Source organism: Spermophilus citellus, assembly GCF_964194105.1.
Source record: "Spermophilus citellus genome assembly, chromosome: 5".
Taxonomy (NCBI): Eukaryota; Metazoa; Chordata; class Mammalia; order Rodentia; family Sciuridae; genus Spermophilus; species Spermophilus citellus.
In genome coordinates, this window is record NC_138186.1 from 167294146 (window position 1) to 167316194 (window position 22049).

Below are 22049 nucleotides of genomic sequence, written 5' to 3' on the forward strand. Positions count from 1 at the left end.
AGACTCGGGAGCTGTGAGCAGGAGGCTCTGGCTGGGTTCACCTGCTGCGGATCAGGTGTTGACGGCCATGTTCTCACTCAAATGACTCTGAAGCACCAGGAGGCCAAGAAGCAGGCTGCTCAGAATGTGAGGGACCAGTTTGTGGTGGTGACTGACATATCAGATGATTGGGTCGAAGTCACTCACACTAACCTTTTCTCCTCTTCAGAAAGAACCCTTGGCCTACCAGTGTCTTGCCCTCACTCCATGTGCCTAGTCATGAACTGAAAATTGTGTGTGTCCATATGTGCTGCTGGAGTCGAAGACGCGACACTGGGCGATTTTAAAGTTGATCGAGCATTCTTCTGTTTCCATCATGATAATTGTCATCTATTGGAGCTACTGGAGAGTTCAATAGAGCTTCTAAGTCAGTCCACTAACATCAGGTTTTGGTGTTTTCCCCCCAGATGCTCAGGCTCCAGGATTGGAGTGTTAGAGCTCAGAGTGACTCTCTTCTTGCCTCCTCTCTCCTTGCAAAAAACTAAAAATTCTCTCAGTTTTGTTTTTAAGAACTGAAGAAATGTTTCAACACATGATCCACAGCTGCGGCCCATTTGCTGACACTGGGGCTGCGCTTGGGTCCCTAATGGGGCCTCTTAGGTGGAGGCTCTTTGGTTGTTGTGCTGTGCTGGGCAGCACGCCCAGCCCAGCTGAGCCAGGGAGGGACTCCTCCGGGCCAGCTAGAACTCCGGGAGTGAAAGATCTCTGCGGAGGAACCCCTGGGCCCTGGTTGTCTGGACCTGCCCTGGGAACTGCAGTAGCCTGTCCTGAGGGGCAGTGCTGAGTCTGACACGTGGCCAGCTTGAACTGAGAGGGACTGTGGAGTAGACTGACTGCACAATGGCTTGCAAAAACGTCACCTGAATCAGAATATAAGATACCTTGTGAATAATTTCATACTAATGATATATGGAAATGCTATTTGGATAGACTGGATTAAATGAGACATCATTAAAATTGACTTGCCTCTTTCTTTTTACCTTATTTAACACCAACCCTAGAAAACTTTAACTTATGTGGCTCACGTTTTATTCTGATTGGGCTATGTTGGTCCCAGGGACTTGAATATATTTTTAATTACTTTAATAAGCATTGATCATTCATGATAATTTTTATACAGTATTTCCTTATGAGCTCTTGCATGATAAATATTTTATCTACTCTTGTTTTAAAGTATAACGAGGTTTTCCAAAAGTCGCAAAGCCCTGCAGGAAATTCGCAAGTCCTCATTTTTGGATATGCCAGGTGGGGCCAGAAGGTGGCTAGAGCTGTGTAACGTTAGGTCTGAGAATACTGGCCCCTCTGGAGCTGGCTTGGTCTGACCAGTGGGGTCCTGCGCCAGACAGTGTTTGGAAGGCCATGGGGACAACTCAGCAGTCACCTGCAACCTCCCAGTCCCACCCCGCCCTCCTGTTCCTGGGACTCCATCTCAGAGGGTAGTTCCTGGTACTCCAAGTTGGTGAGCCCAACGTCCTCAAATAATATTTTATTCACACAGACTTCTACACAATGAGAAGCTTCCAGATGGGAGAGCCTGTAGGAACGTGTGATAACAGAGTCACTGAATAAATCACCACGTCAGACCCCACAGCAGAGTGATGCCTCTTCTTATGGCCTCCTCTTCCCTTGTGCGATGAGGCGGCCTGTGGAAGTCATTTGCTGAGGACCATCAGATGAAACTGCAAGGCTGGAAGCATAGCCACCTAGCACTGTCCCCACCCTGCCACAGCAGACCATGTGCAGAGCTGTTCTTGCTCCGAAGCCCTGGGGCTCCAATCTCTTCCCAACCCAGGGAAGAACTGAGCCCCAGGCTTCAGCAGAGGAGCTGGGACTTGTTCTTTGACTCCTGCTTCTCAGTCCCCTGGGGGTGGAGTTAAAATGCAGATTCCCTGTCAAGGTCTTGGTTAGGCATGCTTAGGAGCAAGCACCTGGGTGCTACTGACAGGGTAGCAAGGGCTCTGGGTATTACTTGCTTGTGTGTACATTAGTGAACAGTTACCTTGCCTTCAGCCTAGGAGATAGATGTTGCCAAGTCAAAGTGATATATTTAAGAATTTAAGATACTTGAACATAAACAGAAATTCATCTTTTAAAAAAAAAGCATCTTTTCCTTACCAAGGGACTCATGCCAGATGACTCCACAGCATGTGTGTTCCAGCCCTCTGCAAAAAAGCATCACCTGGAAGTAAATATCTTCCAAATGGCACAAAGACTATTAATTATAATAACAACAAAATGGCTCCTGAAGAAAAAACATTAGATTGACACCTGTTATTGAGCACTTACTGTGTGCCAGGGGTGTGTATATGCATGTATATTATCTAATTGAAAATACCTGATGGAGTATTAATATTTCCTGGTATGGGAGGTGGGGGGTGCCGAAGCTCATGCAGTTCAAATAATATGCTGGTTAAAAAAAATTGTGAGCCAAATACTACATCTCTGCCCCACCCCAGCTGGTTTTTCTTTTTCTTTTTTTCTTTTTTTAACCTAAACGAGTTCTCTATTGGGAGAGCTCTCAACAATCTCTTTGTAACAGACAATTGTTTATAATGCCTTTCTCTTCCTTGGCAATGTAAATTAAAATGTCAACTTGAAGAAATGTCTCAGAAAGACACCAGGAAGAATTATGAAGAGAGCTAAATTAGTCAGAGAAGAGGAATAAATGACTTTCAACATAGAGCACTTGTCATTGTTGGTGTAAAACAAAATCCTGGCGGAATAAAAAGACAATGGAAGAGTCGAGATAAGCAGATGGCACTCCAACCCGGTGAAGTGCGTGTAGGGAACCAACCTCTGCAGTTGAACCTTGGGCAATACCTTTCGTGATGAGTGGCATTGCTAGGCAACAGGCCTCCACACAGACAAATACTACTCAGAGCTGTGCCCTGCTCCCTTTGCTGCAAATAGAAGGCAATGTGCCCCATTTGGATGCTGTCAAGGTATAACAAAATAGAGAGACACATATTATATGAATATTGTATGGTTTTATAGCTATGAAATTCTAGAATAAGTAAAACTGTCATGACAGAATGCAGATCAGGGGTTGCTGAGACCCAGAATTGGTAGAAGGGACCAATTTCAGAGACTCAAGGGAGCTATCACAGGTCATGGAAATGTCCCCTATCGTAAACGTGGTCATGGTTACATGGGTCTATACACTTGCCAAGATGCATTCAGGGGTACAATTAAAATTGCTGAATTTTATTGCATGTAGATTATATCTTAATAAAGCAAAATTTTAAAATATATGTAATTACCTGGAGTAGCATTTCTTCAGTTCTTTTATTCCTGATTCAGACCAGGCAAAATTTGGTGACTCTTTAGCAATAGAAAGTAAGTGCAGCTTTAGAGCCCGAGAAGTTATGTAAAAGAACAATAGCTGCAGCCTAAACCCAGCGTGAGCTGGCAAGACATCTGGGTGAATTCCATCCAAGATACGGCTTTAGTCTCTCGAGGTCTCTGGACACCCAGAAAGTGGGTCGTCTTTCAGAATATCTGCGTCACTGTGAGAAGATGTTAGTAAATCAAAGACCAGCTGGATTTGTTCTGAAATGTAACAAAATACTTACTTGCATGGAGGTACTATTAATCCTTCCATTCACTGGACAGGAGGATGGGTTGGCTCCTTCTCGATTACTTTTGCTGTTATCAACATTTGATGTTCCTTTGGTAGAGGATTATATTGAAGCAGTAAATTTGAACTTTGGAAAAAACAGAGATTGTACACCTGCCAGGTTCTAAATCTGAAAAGTCTGATATTAAGACTAATAGCAAGCATTTTTGCAAAATGAACTGGAGCATTGAAACAATTACTTTAACTATAAAATTATTTTTTGCCAAAGATATTGTTATTAAAGAAAAACCATTGTTCTAGACTGGATTCTTCAGATAATTCTACTTTTGGCAAAAAGTGACAGAAAACCAACTTAAATGGGTTTAGACAATAAGGGCATTCACTGGCTCTTATGTCTGGAATTGTAGTCACAGCGGGGTTCCAGGTTGACCAAACCAGGGTCTCAACAATCTCATCAAACCTGCATTTCCCCCTCTATCCACTCTACTGACAGAGCAGCTTCATCCTAGGACAGGTCCTCTCGTGGTACAAGGTGGCTCCTGAGATCCTACCATTTCTTCATTCATTGGAGAGGGTGGGGTCCTTCAGGAAGCTCTGGCTTAAGAGCAATGAAGGACTTTCCCATGACTCCTTCTCTCACTGGTGCAGATTGGTCCACATTGGATCACATGCCCACTTCTCATTGGTTCAAATTGGGACAGATGTCCAATCAGAGAATAGGATTATCCTTGGATAACCAGGCCTACCCTACAACTGGAAGCAGAGTCAGTTCACCTGAGAAAATGAGTTGATTGTGTGTGTGTGTGTGTGTGTGTGTGTGAGAGAGAGAGTGTGTGGTGGTGTCAGTTCTATTAAGAGAAAATGGCAGTAATACCAAGAATAATACAACAATTAGGTACACTCCTATTATTTTAAATCCACTTTTAAAGTGTTCTATTTTTTGTTAAAAAAGTAATGTGTGTTATTTTTAAGAGAATATTTATAACCAAAAAGAAAAGTTAAACCTGCCCAAATCTTACTATCTCATAAGGACCATGAATGAAGTGATAAAAACATACTTTTAATTAATAAAATAAATATTATGTTCTATATACTGCAGGCACAATATAGCATAATGAAGTGCAGACTTTAGTAATGTTTATATATTAACATCCATGGCTGCTTTCACACTACTGGCAAAGTTAAGCAGCCACCTGAGAATTAATATCTTGCAAAACCAATATACCATCTGGCCCTTTGCAAAAAAAAGAAAAAGAAAAATTGCCATTCTTTGTCATCACCCTCTGACATGGTAACTCAATGCTCAGGGATGACTAGAGATCTGCTTAGGAAAAGGTGACATCTATAGAGCAAAGGCAAGGGCAAGAGACACTCCATTATCGTGTCACTAAGGGAGAGTCACAGACCATGAAGGATTGAGAAATCTGCAGAGGTGCTTGAAGGTCGTTATCTGGGAAACCCGTGATGTGCCATTTCCCTTCCACTCCAGGGTTGACATTGGGCCTGAGTGAAAGTGACTTGGTCAGAGTCTTATCTTGCAGATAGAAGTCATGGCTATAGGCAGAAAGTAAGGCTGGAGAGCAGATGGAAGACGGCCCACATCAAATTGTTAGCAATACCTCTGTGTGCGTTGGGTGGACAGCAGCGCCAAGGTGGAGACAAGCAACCCCTCAGGGACTCCTGAGGGAGAAGAGTAGGACCCACACCAACTGACCCAAGTCTGAGCTGTGGAACAGCCGGAAGTGAAGGAAGGACTGCGACTTCCACAGAGGAGAACCATCCTGTCCTGGGTGGTTCAGTCCTGAATTTCAAGATCTGCAAAATCTAAATGATTTGAGCCAAACCTAAATTATCTAAATTCTTTTAGCCGATTTGAACCTTTTTTATTTAAATAAAGGATTTTTTTTTATCAAGTGCACAGTGTCCTTCTTGAAAAGTATGTAGAAATGACCATCAACTGGAAAGAACTTGTGTGGAATAAAAGTTTCCTCTATAGTCAGCAGCACTGGGTGAGGGTTACAATCAGGGACATTTCTAATCACCTGGTGTGGAATCCTGGCTCAGCTATCTTTCTGCTATTTAATCTTTAATGTTCTAAAATTTGTTTTCTTATTTATAAAATCAGGTTAATAAAAGTACTAATTTTACAGGGCTTTGATGAGAATCGAATGAAACAATCCATGTACTTAGTCTAGAAACTAACGAGAGTTTCACGCTCCCTAGGTATTACTATTTTCATGTGGGCAATGAGTAGAAACTCTTTGTGAAAGCATTTTGATAATAAACCATATGATGATATATTGTTGTAATACACAAGTTCTTATCTGCCACATAGATATTCCTGCCTTATTTTTGGAGCAATAAACAAGGCAAAGGTAGATAAAGAAAAATCCCTTTGGGGTTCTTAACATTTAGAAGGTTAGACAAGGAACATTTTACTGGGCATTGTAGTAATTAGGATCCAGGTCAATTTGATGTTGAAACAAGACACCCAAGAAATATAGTGGGGGAGGGGGAGATGGACAAGTACTTTTCTCTCTAACATGTGCCCTAGAGGTGAGTGGGCCAGCTCTGGCAAGCCGGGTCTGCTCCACGAGGTGCCCTAGGACTCAGGTCCCTGTAATCTTGTTGCTCCATCATCACACGCAGTGGGCTGTGTAGCTGAAGCTCACCACCATGTTCTTCCATCCCAGGAAGCCGAAGACTGTAAGTGAGGGAGGGGCAAGCTGTTTCCAAGGGGTAAAACTTGGAATGTGTGTTCATGGTGCCTATGACCAATTCATTGTTGAGGTCTTAGTCTCAGAACAACCATCGTTGAAAGAGAAGACAGAAAAAGACTCTAGCTAGCATCCATGTGCCCAGCTAAATTCCATGGAGTCATTACTGTAAGAGAGAAGGAAAGAATGGAGGGTGGAATCCATTAGCAGCCTTCCATGAGTATCCTCGTGGAAACAACTATTGTCTTGTCGACTCTAATACATTGATTTTAAGGTGATCATTTTATGTTCCAAGTAAGAAAAACCCATGCTCTTTAAACTGATGCATTACTTTATTATAAGTTCATTGGTGAGACACATCCCAATTCAAGTGTTTTAAATGCACAGGATGGAGGGAAGAATGTGGCTTAGTATACCATTCATTTTCAGTCTTCCGCTGTATGTGTGAGACTTTGCCTGGCACAAACATAGGCATGAGATATCAAGCTTTGGTTGACACATTGACTGCTTTATGATGTTTAGGATGATTGATTGACAGGGCCCATCAGTGTGGATGTGCTCTAAGTCAAATTTTTGTGACAGCTGGTAGAGGGACTTGAGGTCTTAGGGAAAATGTGCCTAGATTTACATTCCTTCTGGGCCAGATTTCAAGTTGAGTAAACAGACAGGAAAGGCCCTGCCTTTAGGAGCCTGGGTTCTTGCTTAAAAGAAGGACCACAACTGAAGGCTGTACTCTGGGGGAGCTGGTATGGCCCAGGCACTTGGCTTCTTTTTTGGGAGGTACCAGGGGCACTCGACCACTGAGCCACATCTCCATCCCTATTTTGTATTTTATTTAGAGGCAGAGTCTCACTGAGTTGTTTAGCACCTTGCTTTTGCTGAGGCTGGCTTTGAATTCGCAATCCTCCTGCCTCAGCCTCCTCAGGCCCTGAGAAGCTTCCCGAGTTGCTTCTAGATTTTGATGTTAAGCGAATGGGTTGAGCACCAGGCACTTTGCTTGGTGCCACACTGCAGTTCCTCACCCCCAGCTCCAGAGCTCCTGGATAGAGGAACAGACCCATAAGAGGAGCCCTGGTGGAGGGAGGTCTGAGGAGTGGAGCTAGACCTGAGGGTCATCATTTAATTCCGGGGGCAGACTAATAGCAGGACTGGGAAGGGCGCCCAGGCAGAGGTACAGACTGTCCACCCACATGGAATGTGGAGCAGTGGTCGCTGTGAGCAGTTGCGCTGGGACCCTTGGCAGACTGGACTGGAGGACAGCGGCCTTGCTCCTCTGCTGCATTTCCTATGCAGAGCCTGTATACAGCAGCCAGCAACTGTGTTTGCTGAATTGAATTGAGGACAATACCATCTTCTGGATGGCCAAAAGGAGATGAGCTGAATTTTCCTGGATCAAAAAGATGCTAGCTTCCTATTGATAAAAGAAAGCAAAATAAGGTCCTTGATGCTTGTTCTTGGACTAATTATTTCATTTGTCAAAGTAAGACTTGGTGATTTAATATATAAAGAAACACTTGATTGGCTCACACTTGTTTGCTCTCGTTTTCCCTCAATACAATAAATGGATCCCAATCTTACTTTAGAACATGCCTTTTCTCCTTGTTGACTCAGAGCAGTTTAACCTAAGTATTGCAATTATCCTGAGAACAGTCTCAATTGGGAAACCTCTTCTCTGTGAATCTGACCCATTCCGAGTGCCGGAGGGCAAGCCTTTCCACACTCGGGTTGTAGATGTAATTATGAAACAGCCCCGTCAGTTCAGTAGGATCCCTGGATTCTGTAGTTTGAATCTAGCTAGTAAAGCTCGTGCTGTTGCAGGTGTTTCTTGCTGCATATTGCCACTGAAATCTGCTTCTCTTACCCAGATCACCGTTACCGACGAGGAAGTTAGTAACCCGTCCTTTCTAGATCTGGTGAGAACTCCCCAGATGAGGAAGTGCACACTTATACTCATGTTTGCTTGGTAAGTTTGAGCTGTGACAGGTGTTAAAGCTGCTGTCACTTCTACAACCCAGCACTCCCTTCAAGTCAGGCGAGGTTAGCGCTCACCTGCTCTTCCCTGGTGTCTGTCAATGTCACTGCAGGTTCACCAGCGCCGTGGTGTATCAGGGACTGGTCATGCGCCTGGGTATCATCGGCGGCAACCTCTACATAGATTTCTTCATCTCGGGAGTGGTGGAACTGCCAGGGGCTCTCTTGATCTTGCTGACCATCGAGCGCTTTGGACGCCGCCTCCCCTTCGCAGCGAGCAATGTAGTGGCGGGGGTTGCGTGCCTGGTCACCGCGTTCTTACCGGAAGGTAATTGTCCCTCACATTTGATTGGAAGCTGCTGAAGAACTAGAAAACCCTTAGATCCAAATAATCAAGTACAGGGAGTCGATGGTTTTTAGGAACTGTGCCATCGAGTCATAATCTGGACACCAGGCAGGCTTGGTGAGGTCACTCAATTTCCCGATAATCAGTATAAAGTCTGAGAGAAGCGATGAGTTCTATAGAATTTTCTCTTCTCTCAATTTTTAGAGATTGATTGATGAAATAGCTGTCATGCTAATTCTAGCTCATAGTGATGTGTTTCCTTCTACTCCCCTCTGTCTGACTTCCTGTCGTGGTGCCGCTGACACTGTGTGACCTGCTTCCTGACCATCTGCCATACGCTGGCACCATGCTAAGCACTGAGGTGGTGGGTGACAGAGAGACACGGTTCTCAGCTGAGTGAGTCAGGACCCACTAGGGGACAGACAGTTCAATGCTGTCACATTTCATTGTGATGAAGGAGCCAATGGGGTTATTTACAAGAGAGAGGCAGGGGAGGAGAGGGGAGGGAAGGAGGGAGGAGGTGAAGGAGAGGAGGGAAGGAAAGGGGGAGGAAAGGGGGGAGGATGGAAGAGTGATGGATTGATCCAGGGGGGACCCTGAAAGTGGGAGCCAGGCATGTGTGAAGAAGAAAGTGCACCAGATACAGAGAAGAGGGGCAGTGTTTCCACAGTAGAGAACGTCTCCCAGAAATGTGAAAACCTGTGGGTTCAGGAACAAAATGTTCTTCGTTATCTCTGGAATCCAGGCAAGGAGGCCTGAGGACAGTCAGTCACCAGCATGACTGTCCCTGCAGGCTTGCTGGAAGTTGGCACTGTCTGGTGAGCCTTGGGAGTGGGAGAGGAGGAGGAGGCCAAGGAAGAGGAGGAGGTGGAGGAGGAGGAGGGGGAGGAGGAGGGAGGAGGAGGAGGGGAGGAGGAGGAGGAGGTCAAGGAGGAGGAGGGGGAGGAGGAGGAGGAGGCCAAGGAGGAGGAGGAGGAGGGGGGAGGAAGATGAGGAGGGGAGGGGGAGGAGGAGGGGGGAGGAAGATGAGGAGGAGGAGGAAAATGAGGAGGAGGAGGAGGAGTGGGAGAAGGAGGAGGAGGAGTGGGAGAAGGAGGAGGAGGAAGAGGAGGAGGAGGAGGGGAGGGGGAGGAGGAGGGGGGAGGAAGATGAGGAGGAGAAGGAGGAGGAGGCCAAGGAGGAGGAGGAGGAGGAAAATGAGGAGGAGGAGGAGGAGGCCAAGGAGGAGGAGGAGGAGTGGGAGAAGGAGGAGGAGGAAGAGGAGGAGGAGGAGGAGGAGGCGGCCAAAGAGGAGGAGGAGGGGGAGCGGGAGGAAGAGGAGGAGGAGGAGGGGGAGGGGGAGGGGAGAGGAGGAGGAGGAGGAGGAAGAGGAGGAGGAGGAGGGGAGAGGAGGAGGAGGAGGAGGAGGAAGAGGAGGAGGAGGAAGAGGAGGAGGAGGAGGAAGAGGAGGAAGAGGAGGAGGGGAGAGGAGGAGGAGGAGGAAGAGGAGGAGGGGGAGGAGGGGGAGGAGGATGAGGAGGGGGGAGGAGAGGGGGAGGAAGAGGAGGAGGGGGAGGAGGGGGAGGAGGGGGAGGAGGAAGAGGAGGAGGAGAGGGGGGAGGAGGAAGCCAAGGAGGAGGAGGAGGAAGAGGAGGAGGGGTAGGAGGAGGAGGAGGAAGCCAAGGAGGAGGAGGAGGAGGAAGAGGAGGAGGGGGAGGAGGGGGAGGAGGAGGAGGAGGAAGAGGAGGAGGAGGAGGGGGGAGGAGAAAGCCAAGGAGGAGGAGGAGGAAGAGGAGGAGGGGTAGGAGGAGGAGGAGGAAGCCAAGGAGGAGGAAGAGGAGGAGGGGGAGGAGGGGGAGGAGGAGGAGGAGGAAGCCAAGGAGGAGCCCTCCTAACTACAACAGTTTGGATGAGGGCTATGAGGAAGGAGAAATGCTGAGGGCTCAGGTGAAGTGTGGGCCTCTCCCATCTCTCCGGGGTGGGAGGGGATTTCCTCTCAGAGATGCTGTGAATGTAAACAGGAGAAAGCCAGGGATTGCAGATGTCTCCCGATGTGGGATCAGGGGACCTAGATGACCTCTGACACCAAACACAACAAGGGCTGGAATGAGAAAGTCCTTTACTCTCCCAGGATGAGGGGCAGTGGGTTGTCTCCTGGCCCTGGGTGCGGTGGGGATTCCACAGAGGCTGGACTCTGGGGATCTTTGGTGTCTGCACAGGAGGTTCTTTCTTGGAGGATCATCATTTTGCAAAGGTCTGAACAGTCTTACATTCACAGGAGACTCCACTAACTAGGTGCAGGTTTATGAATTCCCATGACATCAGGTAGGCGCCCCTTGAATAAATTTGCAGAAAAGCCAATTGTCAAAACAGAAAAGGAAAAAGATGTGTAAGTCCCCTGTCATGTGGGGATTTTTAAGGATAAGCAGAAACATGTTCCACTTATTCCCTTGAGTGTTTTGGGTTCCTTGGAGACACTGTAACAAAGTACCACACACTGGGTGGCTTGAAGCAACAGAAATTGTTTCCATCGCAGGGTTGGTTCCTCCCAGAGGCTCTGAGGGAACATTGGTCCCACGAATCTCTCCTGGGGCCTGGCCATTGCTGGCAACCCTCACCTTCTCCTGGCATTGCTCCAACGTGAGCCTCATCTTCGTGGGACAGTCTTATCTCTGAGCCGTCTTAACTAATCACATCTTACGAAGACCCTATTTCCAAATATGATCACATTTTGAGGTTCTAGGTAGGCTTGGATTCTGAGGGACACTATTCAACTCGTTACATGGAGTCAACACACTCTGAGAGTTGAGGGAGCTGTATGATAGCTGTCTGTCAATATGCATCGATTTAATATTTATTAATTGAAGGCCACTCCACTAGGAGAGGGAGAGAGAGGTTAAGGAGATAGGTGTAATTCCCGACCACAAGGCTAAGTTGGAAGGGTGGAAAACGGACACATTTAGGAGTTCACTGCACTTTATATTTTACTTTGGTTTTGGGTTTATGTTTAAAATGTAGTTCCCGTCGCTGTGAAATAGAGATGAGGTGTTCATTGAAGGTGAAATTCAGAACTCAGGGAGAAAGTACTGATGTATAAGCGTGGCCCATCATTTCATGACATATACTTTGTCCTAGATTTTCTCTGATCCTCGAGTAATTGAGATGATTTCAAGGTGTGTTGCTCTCAACATGACCCCAGAAAGAGAGCATTTAAGACTCTGTGTCTGTGGGGCACCAGTTTTGGACCCTCTCTTTTCAGGAGGGATCTCTCCCCCTGCCCCCTACGCATCTCTCTCTCTCTCTCTCTCTCTCTCTCTCTCTCTCTCTCTCTCTCTCTCTATCTTTTAAATAAAATGTTTTACTCTTGGGGGGGGGGGGGAGACTATGTGTCCAAACCACACACAGTAGGTTAGGAATCAAGGTATTACACAGAGAACTGCAAATACAATCTTGAAGTATTTGAGATACTTGATCTGTTCAGTTTTTTTTTGTTGTTGTTTTTGTAGATATGACTTCCTAGCTGGGGCTTCAGTCGTGCTATCTGCAGGACTGAGCACTACTTGCTCTTTGCTGGGGCACGTCTTATTTATATATTCTGCATAGTTGACTCCTTCAGTGGTCACATGTCAGTCATAGATGACTGGCAAGAATGAGTTTCAAATCCCTAAAGTGAGTTCCAGCTATGACAGAGGTTCTTTCCTGGAGTGGGCAGTCCTTCCAACTCAAAGGCACTTTCAGACTTGATTGCAAGGAACAGTCCAGTCCAGACTAGGAAGGCTTTTCTCTCGGCTGTTCTGATGTCACCAGGAGGTGGACAGCCCCCATGCAGAATGCTGATGAGCTAATTTTACAGAAATCAGCTTTAAAATTATCTCACAGAATACCCTTTAACCAGCCCTCCCTCTGCAGAGCCCAGCTTTTCATGGCCTGAGAATAAAATTCTGGAAAGAGAAATTGTCTTTCTGGCTTTATCTTCATCTAAGACCCCTGCTTTAGACTCAGATTTCTGAACTGTAATCAAAGTCTGGAAGTTAATAGCTTTCTTTATCTATACCTGTCTGTTATATTTAATTTGAGCTTACTTTGCTTGCTATAAACCCAGCAGTGTGGGAAGTGTTTCTGAAATGAAAAATTTTTCTACTTTTATCTATCTTTATGTAATTTACATATCTTTATTAGGACTTTTCACTAAATTTTATTCCAGAATTCAGAGCTGCTGGTACCTTCCAAAGAGAGTCAAAATCGTATTCTAAATTTTGCATCCTTTACTCAAGAAATGAGGTGTCACTCCCCAAAACTCTAGTTGCTTGACCAAGTCACCACTCGGAGAGGGGAATCTCTTTCTCTATGTCTTCAAATAACTCCAAGGAAGATGCACTGTAGTGCTCATTTTTAATGTGATTTTTGTTACTGACACCAAAACATGTCTATTTCTGCTCTAAAATGAATTTGATAACATATTCCTGGGACACTTGAAGTTTTTCATGTGCATACAAAATTTTTCACATGTGATTCAGACTTCCTAATAAAATGTTTTCTTTTCACTCTTCTCATTAATGAACAGTGGAGTGCCATAGGGACTTCTTTTGTACACATTTCCACAAAATCTCTGTTCCAGAGTAGTTTGAGTCTAAACTCCCTTGCTTGGAAAAGAACTGGGAGTTTTTCAGATCCAGGTCGGTGAGCAGGACATAAACTGGGAGCTCAACTTGATGACATTTTCTGTTTTTCTGAGTTGACTATTTAAGTTAACTGCATAGGCTTTTTATGGTGTGTGTGTGTGTGTGTGTGTGTGTGTGTGTGTGTGTGTTGATTTGGTTTCTTGGTTTTCACTTGGTTCTGTTGGCCACCACCTCAGTAGGTCCTTGAGCTCATGCAGGATAGAAATCAAACGTGACTCACAAAGAGAGGGATAGGGTCGTTTATTGCAATAGATTCACATGGAAAGCTGGCTTCCCCAGAGACAGAATGGCAAGGACAGAGACTGTCCCATTGTCCCACAGATAGAGTAGCAACAAAATCAAGGGGTTAACAGTATATACATGGTTTTGAGGACCAGAAATTAACATATTCCTAAGCTGCATTGCCATCTTCGTGTGCCAATTCCATGTGATCACAATGTGCTTAAAAATGTGTAATGTTCCCCCTGCACCTAGTACCTTTTAGCCTATAAATGCATTTAAATGAGAGTCTCAGTTACTTTCAAGCAAGCAGCTGTGGTCAGATCCCCTGCTTGTCTTGAACAGTGGATGTGGCTGGAAATGTCGTCCTGCCACTTATCTTAAACATAGAACCTGCTGTCCTTTCTTCAGTCACCAACCAGACTACAGTCATGCTATATGCTACCTCATTTCTACCCAACAGCTCCAGCCTCAGTTATAAACCTAAATTGGAATTGAACTCGTCACAGGACTCAGTTATAGAGCAATCTCGATGTAGTAAAAAGAAGTCCCTGGCTTATACCGAATGTGGATCTGGGGGTTATTTCCACAGTGGCAGGTGGCCTTCTCCAGTGCAGCCTGAGAGCCGCGGGAGGTGGCCCCATCAGGCTGGGACCCAGGGAATCTGGGCTAGAGCTCCTACTTTCCATTCCCAGCAGCACCTGCTCTTGGAAGGACAGGACTGGAATGAATTTCCGAGTCCCCCTCCCTGGGCTTCATGAGAAAGCGCAGCCTAAACAAAACACATGTTTACCACCATTCTGTGCCAGAGCAGATGGTGGCCCAGCACATCAGCACTGCTCGGATAACCCTCACTCCCTGGTGTAACTATTGATGTGACAGCCACAGGTGTTCTGTCTGGGAAGACAAGACATATATTAGGAAGTGCTCCTCAGGCCGTTTGCAGTTAAATTGCAGTAAAGACGCAATCTGGACTCTCAGCCCGTGTTTTTCCCTCCTGGAAATGGTTTTACTGAGAGAGTTTTAGCTTTTGTTTGTTTATTTGGTTGAATAGTCTCTGGAAAGAACACACACAACTCTACTGAGCTTGAGCCTCTTAGTTTCATTCCCCTCATTCACTACTTCTCTACTAAAACTAAACTAAGGTGACGGTGACGGCTCCACGTTCAGAGACGCTGGGCAGCCCCGCTTGGCTTTGGAGAGCAGCTCTGGTCTTGACGGTGCAGTCACAGATCCTCATATCATGGCCTCTAGGAAAGGGAAACGTGAATTGCACAACTCTTAAGAAATTTAGAGCACAGATAGTTCAGGATTAAAATGATGAATCCCTCTGCCCTTAAAACTAAAGAAAGAAAATGTTTAATAGAGAATGTTTAGCATTTCCCAAATTTTCTGGGGAGGAAGAGGGAGTTTCTTCACACAGCTACAGCAACCTTAAATGGTCCATTTTAAAATGGGTGAACCCACTAGCTTGTAAGAATGTGGTTCCTTCTGGATGATTTCTTGGAGGAAGTAGCATGATTGGGGATGAGGATGACAATGAATGGCATATGCCTTAGGGATGACCCTCAGCTTAGATGTCCCCTTCCCAAGATCCCAATCCTCAAAGCCTTGCTACTCTCTAAAACCAAGGTGTTTCGTGAGAAATTTTCCTGGTTTGTACAGAGAGAGCGCAGGTGAGTGAGCACCTGACTGTGATGATGTTTTCAAGGGCACAGTGAGACTGCCTTCCAGACTAAAGGACAGTGGGCTCCTGCTCTCTAAGAGGACACTACAAGGAACATTGTTCCATGTAGTAACCACTTGACAAGTGGCTCTAGAATTGTATTTCTATAATCTAACCCTGCTCAGAACGACATCTCTAACACCCAAATATTAGCTACCATCCTAGTTGTTGTTATTTTAAAATTTGTCTGCAGTATTAGACAATTTTATTATTTGTGCTTAAATTAGCAAAGACTTAGGCAGGGGGACACTAAGCCAATGCCTCTGTCATTCTGTCAAATGTTCATGAATCAGACCCCTAACTCCATGTTCTATGCTTGCAGGGACGGCATGGTTGAGGACCACTGTGGCTACTCTGGGACGACTAGGGATCACCATGGCCTTTGAAATAGTTTATTTGGTGAATTCAGAATTGTACCCAACAACATTACGGTAATTCCAACACATGTGTCCTATTTCTCCTTAATTAACTGCAGCCAAATGTTCCTTTAGCCTGGTGCTCTGTCGGCTGGAATGAGCTCATCCAGCAAAGAGATAAGCTTTGAGTTCCATCTGCTTTCTGTATTGCTACCTGCCACCTGTGTGATAGACCTGTTCCCCATTAAAATGACCTTATCCACAGCTATGGCTCTGTGAACAGGACACAGCTTGGACACAGCTTGGAACTGGAACCGCTTGGTGCCCTTTCTTTGAAGGCGGGCTCAGCCTGCCCTTGCGGCACCGCCCTGTGCCGAGGCTGTGGTGTCTCCTCTGAGCTCAGTACAAGCCTTGCTCCTGTGAGCAGCTGGTTATTGAAGGACATCCAATGGTGCACATGGTGTAGGGCAAACCGGCCTCCTTGGCTGGAGAAATATCCCAATGGGCACATCTTGCAGTCAAGCGAGGGTACCAAGGTGGCACATGTGTCACGGAGCAGGCCAGCTAGTGAGCTGCTGATGAATGAAGGTCACTCCACCAACACTGCAGCTTCCTCACGACCCTCGCTGGGAAGTAGTCAGCAAGAAAAGGGCTGGAGTGCAAGAGAATAGTTGTTTTCAGAGTTAAAAATGGTAGAAATGGAAAGTGTGGCCACGATTTCTCTGCTATTTAATATGTCTGAATATTATAATTATCTTGATTTTTTTTAAATTTGAATGCTTTTCACTTAAAACCATTTTTCATTCTGCAGAAACTTTGGGGTTTCGCTCTGTTCGGGTTTGTGTGATTTTGGGGGAATCATAGCCCCATTTCTGCTCTTTCGACTGGCAGCTGTGTGGCTAGAGCTACCTCTGATCATCTTCGGTAAGGACTCTGTTACGTGGTGCCCTAAAGGGCTTCCTCCGTCTGTGTTCTTTGTATTAACAGAAGCTGCAGTGACCACGAGGTTTGATGTGGATGACATCTGGTAATAATAATATAATAATAAAATGTGAAATCCTAAATGGTTTTAATTTGCTTTATATTGAAGAGTGGAGGTAAACGGAGATCCTGTCAGCCTTCTTCTTTAGTTCTGAGTTAAAATTAAATACTGCAAAACTCTTTTATGATTTATGATTTAAAAATCAGCCTGAAGATTAATTGTGTGTTTTTAAATGTCTGACATCTGTCAATATCACATCTTATTTGGCTATGATCTAAAAAGGCTATTCTGAAAGAACAGGGGACACAGACCTCCTCCACATACACTGTAACCTCCTCCACGTCCCTCAAGTTCACCTCCTCCTTCCCAGTCCTCATGGATCGTGTGCAGCCACCCAGCCCTGTCTGGGGAGGGACCTCAGGCCTCGGGCAGGGTTTCTCCAGGGCTGTTCCATCTGTCCTACCGGATCTCACACCTCTCTCTGTGCTCTGCAGCACTCAGGACACAGGATGGCCCTTTCTTACCCTGCCCTTCCTCCCTCTCCACTTCCTTACTCTAGGGGGGGGAATGTTGCTCATTTGTTGCTCAACAGTGAAATCCCAGTACAGATAGTGAGTTCCTGAGACATACATTTCTATTCATGCAAAACTCCCCTGACAGACAACCAGCTTCTGACCACATGATATCAATGAGCTTAATACAAGATCATTTCAAATTATTTAATGGGATTTGATAATCAAATTCAGGGTTAATTCTGTGGCCATCATGAAAGAGCAAAGAGGGGATCATTGTCCCACAAGGTCACAGTGGTCTGGGAGACGACTCAGCCTAATCTTCCGAGACTACAGCCCAGCCTGCAGACCAGAGCTGCCCCAGCTGGCACCGGGGCTGGGGGTAGGCCCTTCCCCCCAGAGCTGGCTGGGGAGAAGCCAAGTTTCTGAAAATCCAAACAGTCGAGCCCGATAAATGTTGAAATCCCTGGAGGAGCACACCACAGGGATGCTGACCCTTGGAGTCGACCACAGAAAGCTGGGAGGACGGAAGTAATGTCCAGGCTGTGGTCTGGAGATGAGAAGAAATGACACCTGTGGGCTGTGCCCAGGCCATGGGAAGGCCCAGGGCAAGAGGAAGATCGTGTCCTCCAGCCCCAGGATGTTAAAAGATAGAGTCCAGAGTGTGCCTTGGGGCCTGAAGGGAATTGTCACCAGGGGAAGACAGGTCACAGAAGGTCTCCTCAGACGTGTGGAGGCTTTGTTCTTTATCCAAACAGCATCGAGAAGCTACCACAAAGCTTTACATGGGGTGACACAGCTAGATTTGCATTTTGGAGATGGGACTCTGATGGCAATTGTCAAATGAATTGGAAGGAAACGGTGCTAGTGGAGAGATGATGGAAAGAATGTCGTGGTTTAGGGAGAGACCTTTGTGACCTGGTCTAAGCAGAAGCTGGCAGAGGGAGGGAGAGGAGCAGGAAGCACTGGGAGCCAGATTGGCAGGCAGGACAGTGGACAGGGTCAGCAGAGCAGTGGTATGGCAGCCCACACCCCCAGGGGAAACCACAGACCAGAAAGGCACAGAGTCAGTCCGCAGGAGGCCGTGTGACAAGGGGATCCTGAAAGTATCCAAGTCAAAATGTTGAGAACCCAGGACACCTGGTGTCAGCAAGCCCAGAAGAGACGTGTGGACTGGGGATGGGGATTTGGGAGCATCTGAGCACAGATCACCAGTGAGGCTGGGGGAGTGACTGGGAATTAGGACCCCGGAGATGGGGAGGGGCGTGAGAGGAGAGGAGGAGAAACAGGCAATCGGGGAAGGTGGGAATCTCTCAGGGTGGGTACGAGAAAGATCCACCAATAAGGCCCAGAAGCAGCCCCACTCGATCTGGGGAAGGAGGCAATTGGGGACCTGGCTGGAGCAGGGCCAGGAAGGGCCCAGGGCAGAACCCAGATTGAACGGCATGAGCTGCAGTCTGAGAAGCGTGGTATGTTGGAACTGGCTCCTGATGGCTCAGCAGGGCCACACGTGATGTCTTCAAGAATTACGTGAGCCAATCTTTAAATACAGCCGTCATTTAAAAACACAGTAGATAAAATACATTAAACACAGGGATAATGAATACGCAACAGCTCCTGATTCATTTTCCTGTGTGTGTTCTGAGGGTCACTTACAAGGACCACAGAATGGGGGTTACTGTCCACTGCCTCCCAATGCTGCGTTCAGGGAGGGCATGCTGGCAGCTGGAAATAGCCACAGCGAGAGCATCTACACCATGGAAATGGGCAAAGCTGTGAGCCAGGGCTCTATTTTCCAGAGCTGGTTGTTAAACATGTTTCAAGAATTTGGGCTCCAAAGGGCAGAGAAGGGAGGATGGCCACGGTGAAGTTGAGACAGCTCCTGGAAGGCGAGGGTTCGAGTGCGTTCCAGTGTGCCCACCAATGGGTCGAAGGTGCTGGAGTGAGTACCCTGGTTAGTCAGCAAGAAGTCAAAACAGCAGACACAGGGGCCTTGCCATCGGGCAGAGGCAGGGCTGAGTCTTAGCGTGTAACGCGATGGAGTCGGAGAGGACGCTATTAAGCTGTGGCCTCAGGAGCAGGTGGAGGCATCCCTGTCTGGTGGCTGTTTCCTGTGGAGCAGTGAAGCCCCATAGTCAGGCACCACACCAGGGCGCCCAGTCAGTGACCCACACCGCGTAGGAAGGAAGTCCCATAGGATTGTATCTCCTGGTGACATCACCATCTTAGTCGACCCAAGTACATGCCATGGCACTGGCACAGCAGTGAGGTCACCTAAAGACACTCCCCAGGACCCAGCCCTGTTGTTAAATGACACGTAACTGTAGTTGTTAGCTGAGTGGATGGACAGGTGCCTTCTGAGGGTGCAGGGAGCCAGGTTCCCCCAGGGCTGGAGGAAGGTGGAGAGTCGCTGAAGCCCCGGGAGCTGCTGGGGCAGCAGAGTGCTGCTGTTGTCAGGAGCCACTGAAGATCAGTGAGTGTGGCAGGCGCATCACCTGTGTGTCCCCAGCCGTAACGCCTCTCTCTCTTCCACAGGTGTCCTGGCGTCGGTCTGTGGTGGCCTCGTGATGCTTTTGCCTGAAACCAAGGGCATTGCCTTGCCAGAGACAGTGGACGATGTGGAGAGACTTGGCAGGTATGGTTCAAAATTGAAAACCTCTCAAACAAAAACAGCATGTTATTTTTTGTGTTTATTTAGATTTTAGTAGTGTGGGTTGAACCCAGGGGTGCTTTACCACTGAGCTACACCCCAACACTTTTTATTTTCTATTTTGAGACAGGGTCACAATGAGTTGGTTTAGGACCTCACTAAATTGCAAAATCTGGCCTTAAATTTACAATCCTCCTGCCTCAGCCTCCTGAGTTGCTGGGATTATAGGCATGCACCACCATGTCCTGTTTAAAAACAGAATTCAAAACCATGGGGGAAAAGAAGTGAGATCTGTCTGTATGGAGTGACATAGGAAGCTTCTCAGGGTTCACCACAAAGTGAAGCATGCACAGTGTTACAGTTTTGATTAAAAGCTAAACCTATATAGCAATCCTTCCCTATAGCTATATGGGAAGAGAGATGACAGATAAAAAACAGATTGATAAGTAGATGACAGGCAGATAGAAATAGATAAAGATAGACAACATAGATGATAGATACGCAAGCAAATGGATAGGTGGGTAAAAACAGACAATAGGTGATTGACAAATTATTGATAGATAACATGGATAATAAAGACACATAGATGATAGATACATAAATAGATACATGGATGGATGGATAGACAGAGAGGAGTGAGAAAGAAGTGAGTTTTGGAGTGTGTTATCTAAATAGTATTCAAGTTATACATTGGTTAATATCCAACCAATATATAAATTTAAAGAGTAATATAAAAAATTCACATTGTACAAATTCTCATTTTCTCTCTTTAAAATTTTTCATCATAAAGAGGTAGAAAATGTGAATATGATAATGTGTAGTGAAAAATGTAAAACAATAATTTATACCTTCAAGAAGGGAAGTGGGCTGGGAAGAGGTGGGACAGAGGACAGTCTTTTATCACATCTGTAGTGTTAGGTTTTGTTTTGTTTTTTCCCCTTTAGAACATGTGGTCTAGTATTATATGTGTAATTTTTAAAAATTGGTTAATAGCTAAATTAAAAATTAAAAATCAATCTTAATGACCCAGAAATTAAGTGTATAGACCTTTAAATTTAAAAAAAAAAAAGTGTATCAACAATATTTATTTAAAAGACTGCATTTTAGGACTGGGGCTATAGCTCAGTTGGTAGAGTGCTTGCCTCGCATGTACAAGGCCCTGGGACCAATCCCCAGCATACACACAAACAAAAAAAGACCGAATTTTACTAAACTCTCCTTTGTTTGTTGAGGAGAGAGTAGAAGCACCTATGTGATCAGTGGCTGTTCCATTTAAAATTCTACAGGATTCTGTGACACAGAAATGTGTCCCCTGGCTGGGAAGTCAGCAGGTTTCCCACGGTTCAGGCACCAGGACGGGCCGTGCTCTCTGGTATACACCCGGGGCTCCCCCGGGCTAGATTCACTTTAGCGGCGACCTGTTTGTGGCTTGTTTTAAGTCGTGAGATCCCTCCAGAGGCCAGGACAGTCCCCTCTTCAGATCCTCCTTTTAATGGGGCACAGCTGCCCTCCCTGGGGGCAGGCGACGTTGCCAGGGTCTGGGGAGCAGAGACCTCGCTGGCACAGCCAACCTGTCGTGCTATTTTGAAAACTGAGATCCACTAACCTCCCCCGAACTTCGGGTGGTCGAGACCAAATCGTAGCCATATTCCATTGGCTGCCTACTGACAGGACAGGCCAATCAGAAGGAAGGGGCGTTTCCCTCCAAGGAACCAGGAAGGACCTGCGCTGCCTGGGAGGCAGTTGTGCCTCTCCTTCCCCCGGGACAGTACTGCCTGAAGTTAGGGGTGGGTGGGAGTTGGTCCTTGTGACATCACCATTTTGTAAAACAAAACTAAGTTAACACAAGAAATGGGTTTAAAGTATACCCCAGAAGTCCTCCGGAGCCTTCTAAGACCCCTAGGTTTGTATCAGGGTATGGGGACTGGGTCAGGAGCCAGGCTCCAATCCTGTCACCGCAGTCACAACCATGCCAGAAGACCAGGAAAAAAGAGCATGTCCGAGAAGGTCAAAATGAAGAAGGGGAAAGTAGTGGGGAAGGAAATGGACTTCCTTTAAAAGAGGAGTTCATAGTGGAAGAGGAAATTCTCGTGGTCCATGTGCTCCTCACTCCCACTGGGATTATGGGTCAAAGGTGAGGCTGTTGGTGGCCTGTGTGTAGGTCCTTGAGGTCTCCCGGTCTCCGGCACTCAGTGGGTGGATGCCTTCTTCATCAGATTCACTGCCTCACTAGTGACCCTCCATGCCAATATTCCAACAAGGGGACAGGCATTCTCCCTTGTGGTCCTGCCGC

At 46.4% G+C, this 22049-nt stretch overlaps 1 protein-coding gene across 1 annotated transcript in view; it reads left to right on the plus strand.

Annotated features, from left to right (window-relative positions):
• Positions 1–22049, plus strand: part of SLC22A3 (solute carrier family 22 member 3) — an 88701-nt gene that overhangs the window by 63996 nt on the left and 2656 nt on the right. Inside the window, exons 6-10 of the mRNA XM_081295317.1 lie at positions 8199–8296; positions 8418–8632; positions 15579–15687; positions 16424–16536; positions 19642–19741. Of these exons, the coding sequence (XP_081151443.1) occupies positions 8199–8296; positions 8418–8632; positions 15579–15687; positions 16424–16536; positions 19642–19741 (635 nt within the window). The remainder of the gene's footprint in view (positions 1–8198; positions 8297–8417; positions 8633–15578; positions 15688–16423; positions 16537–19641; positions 19742–22049) is intronic.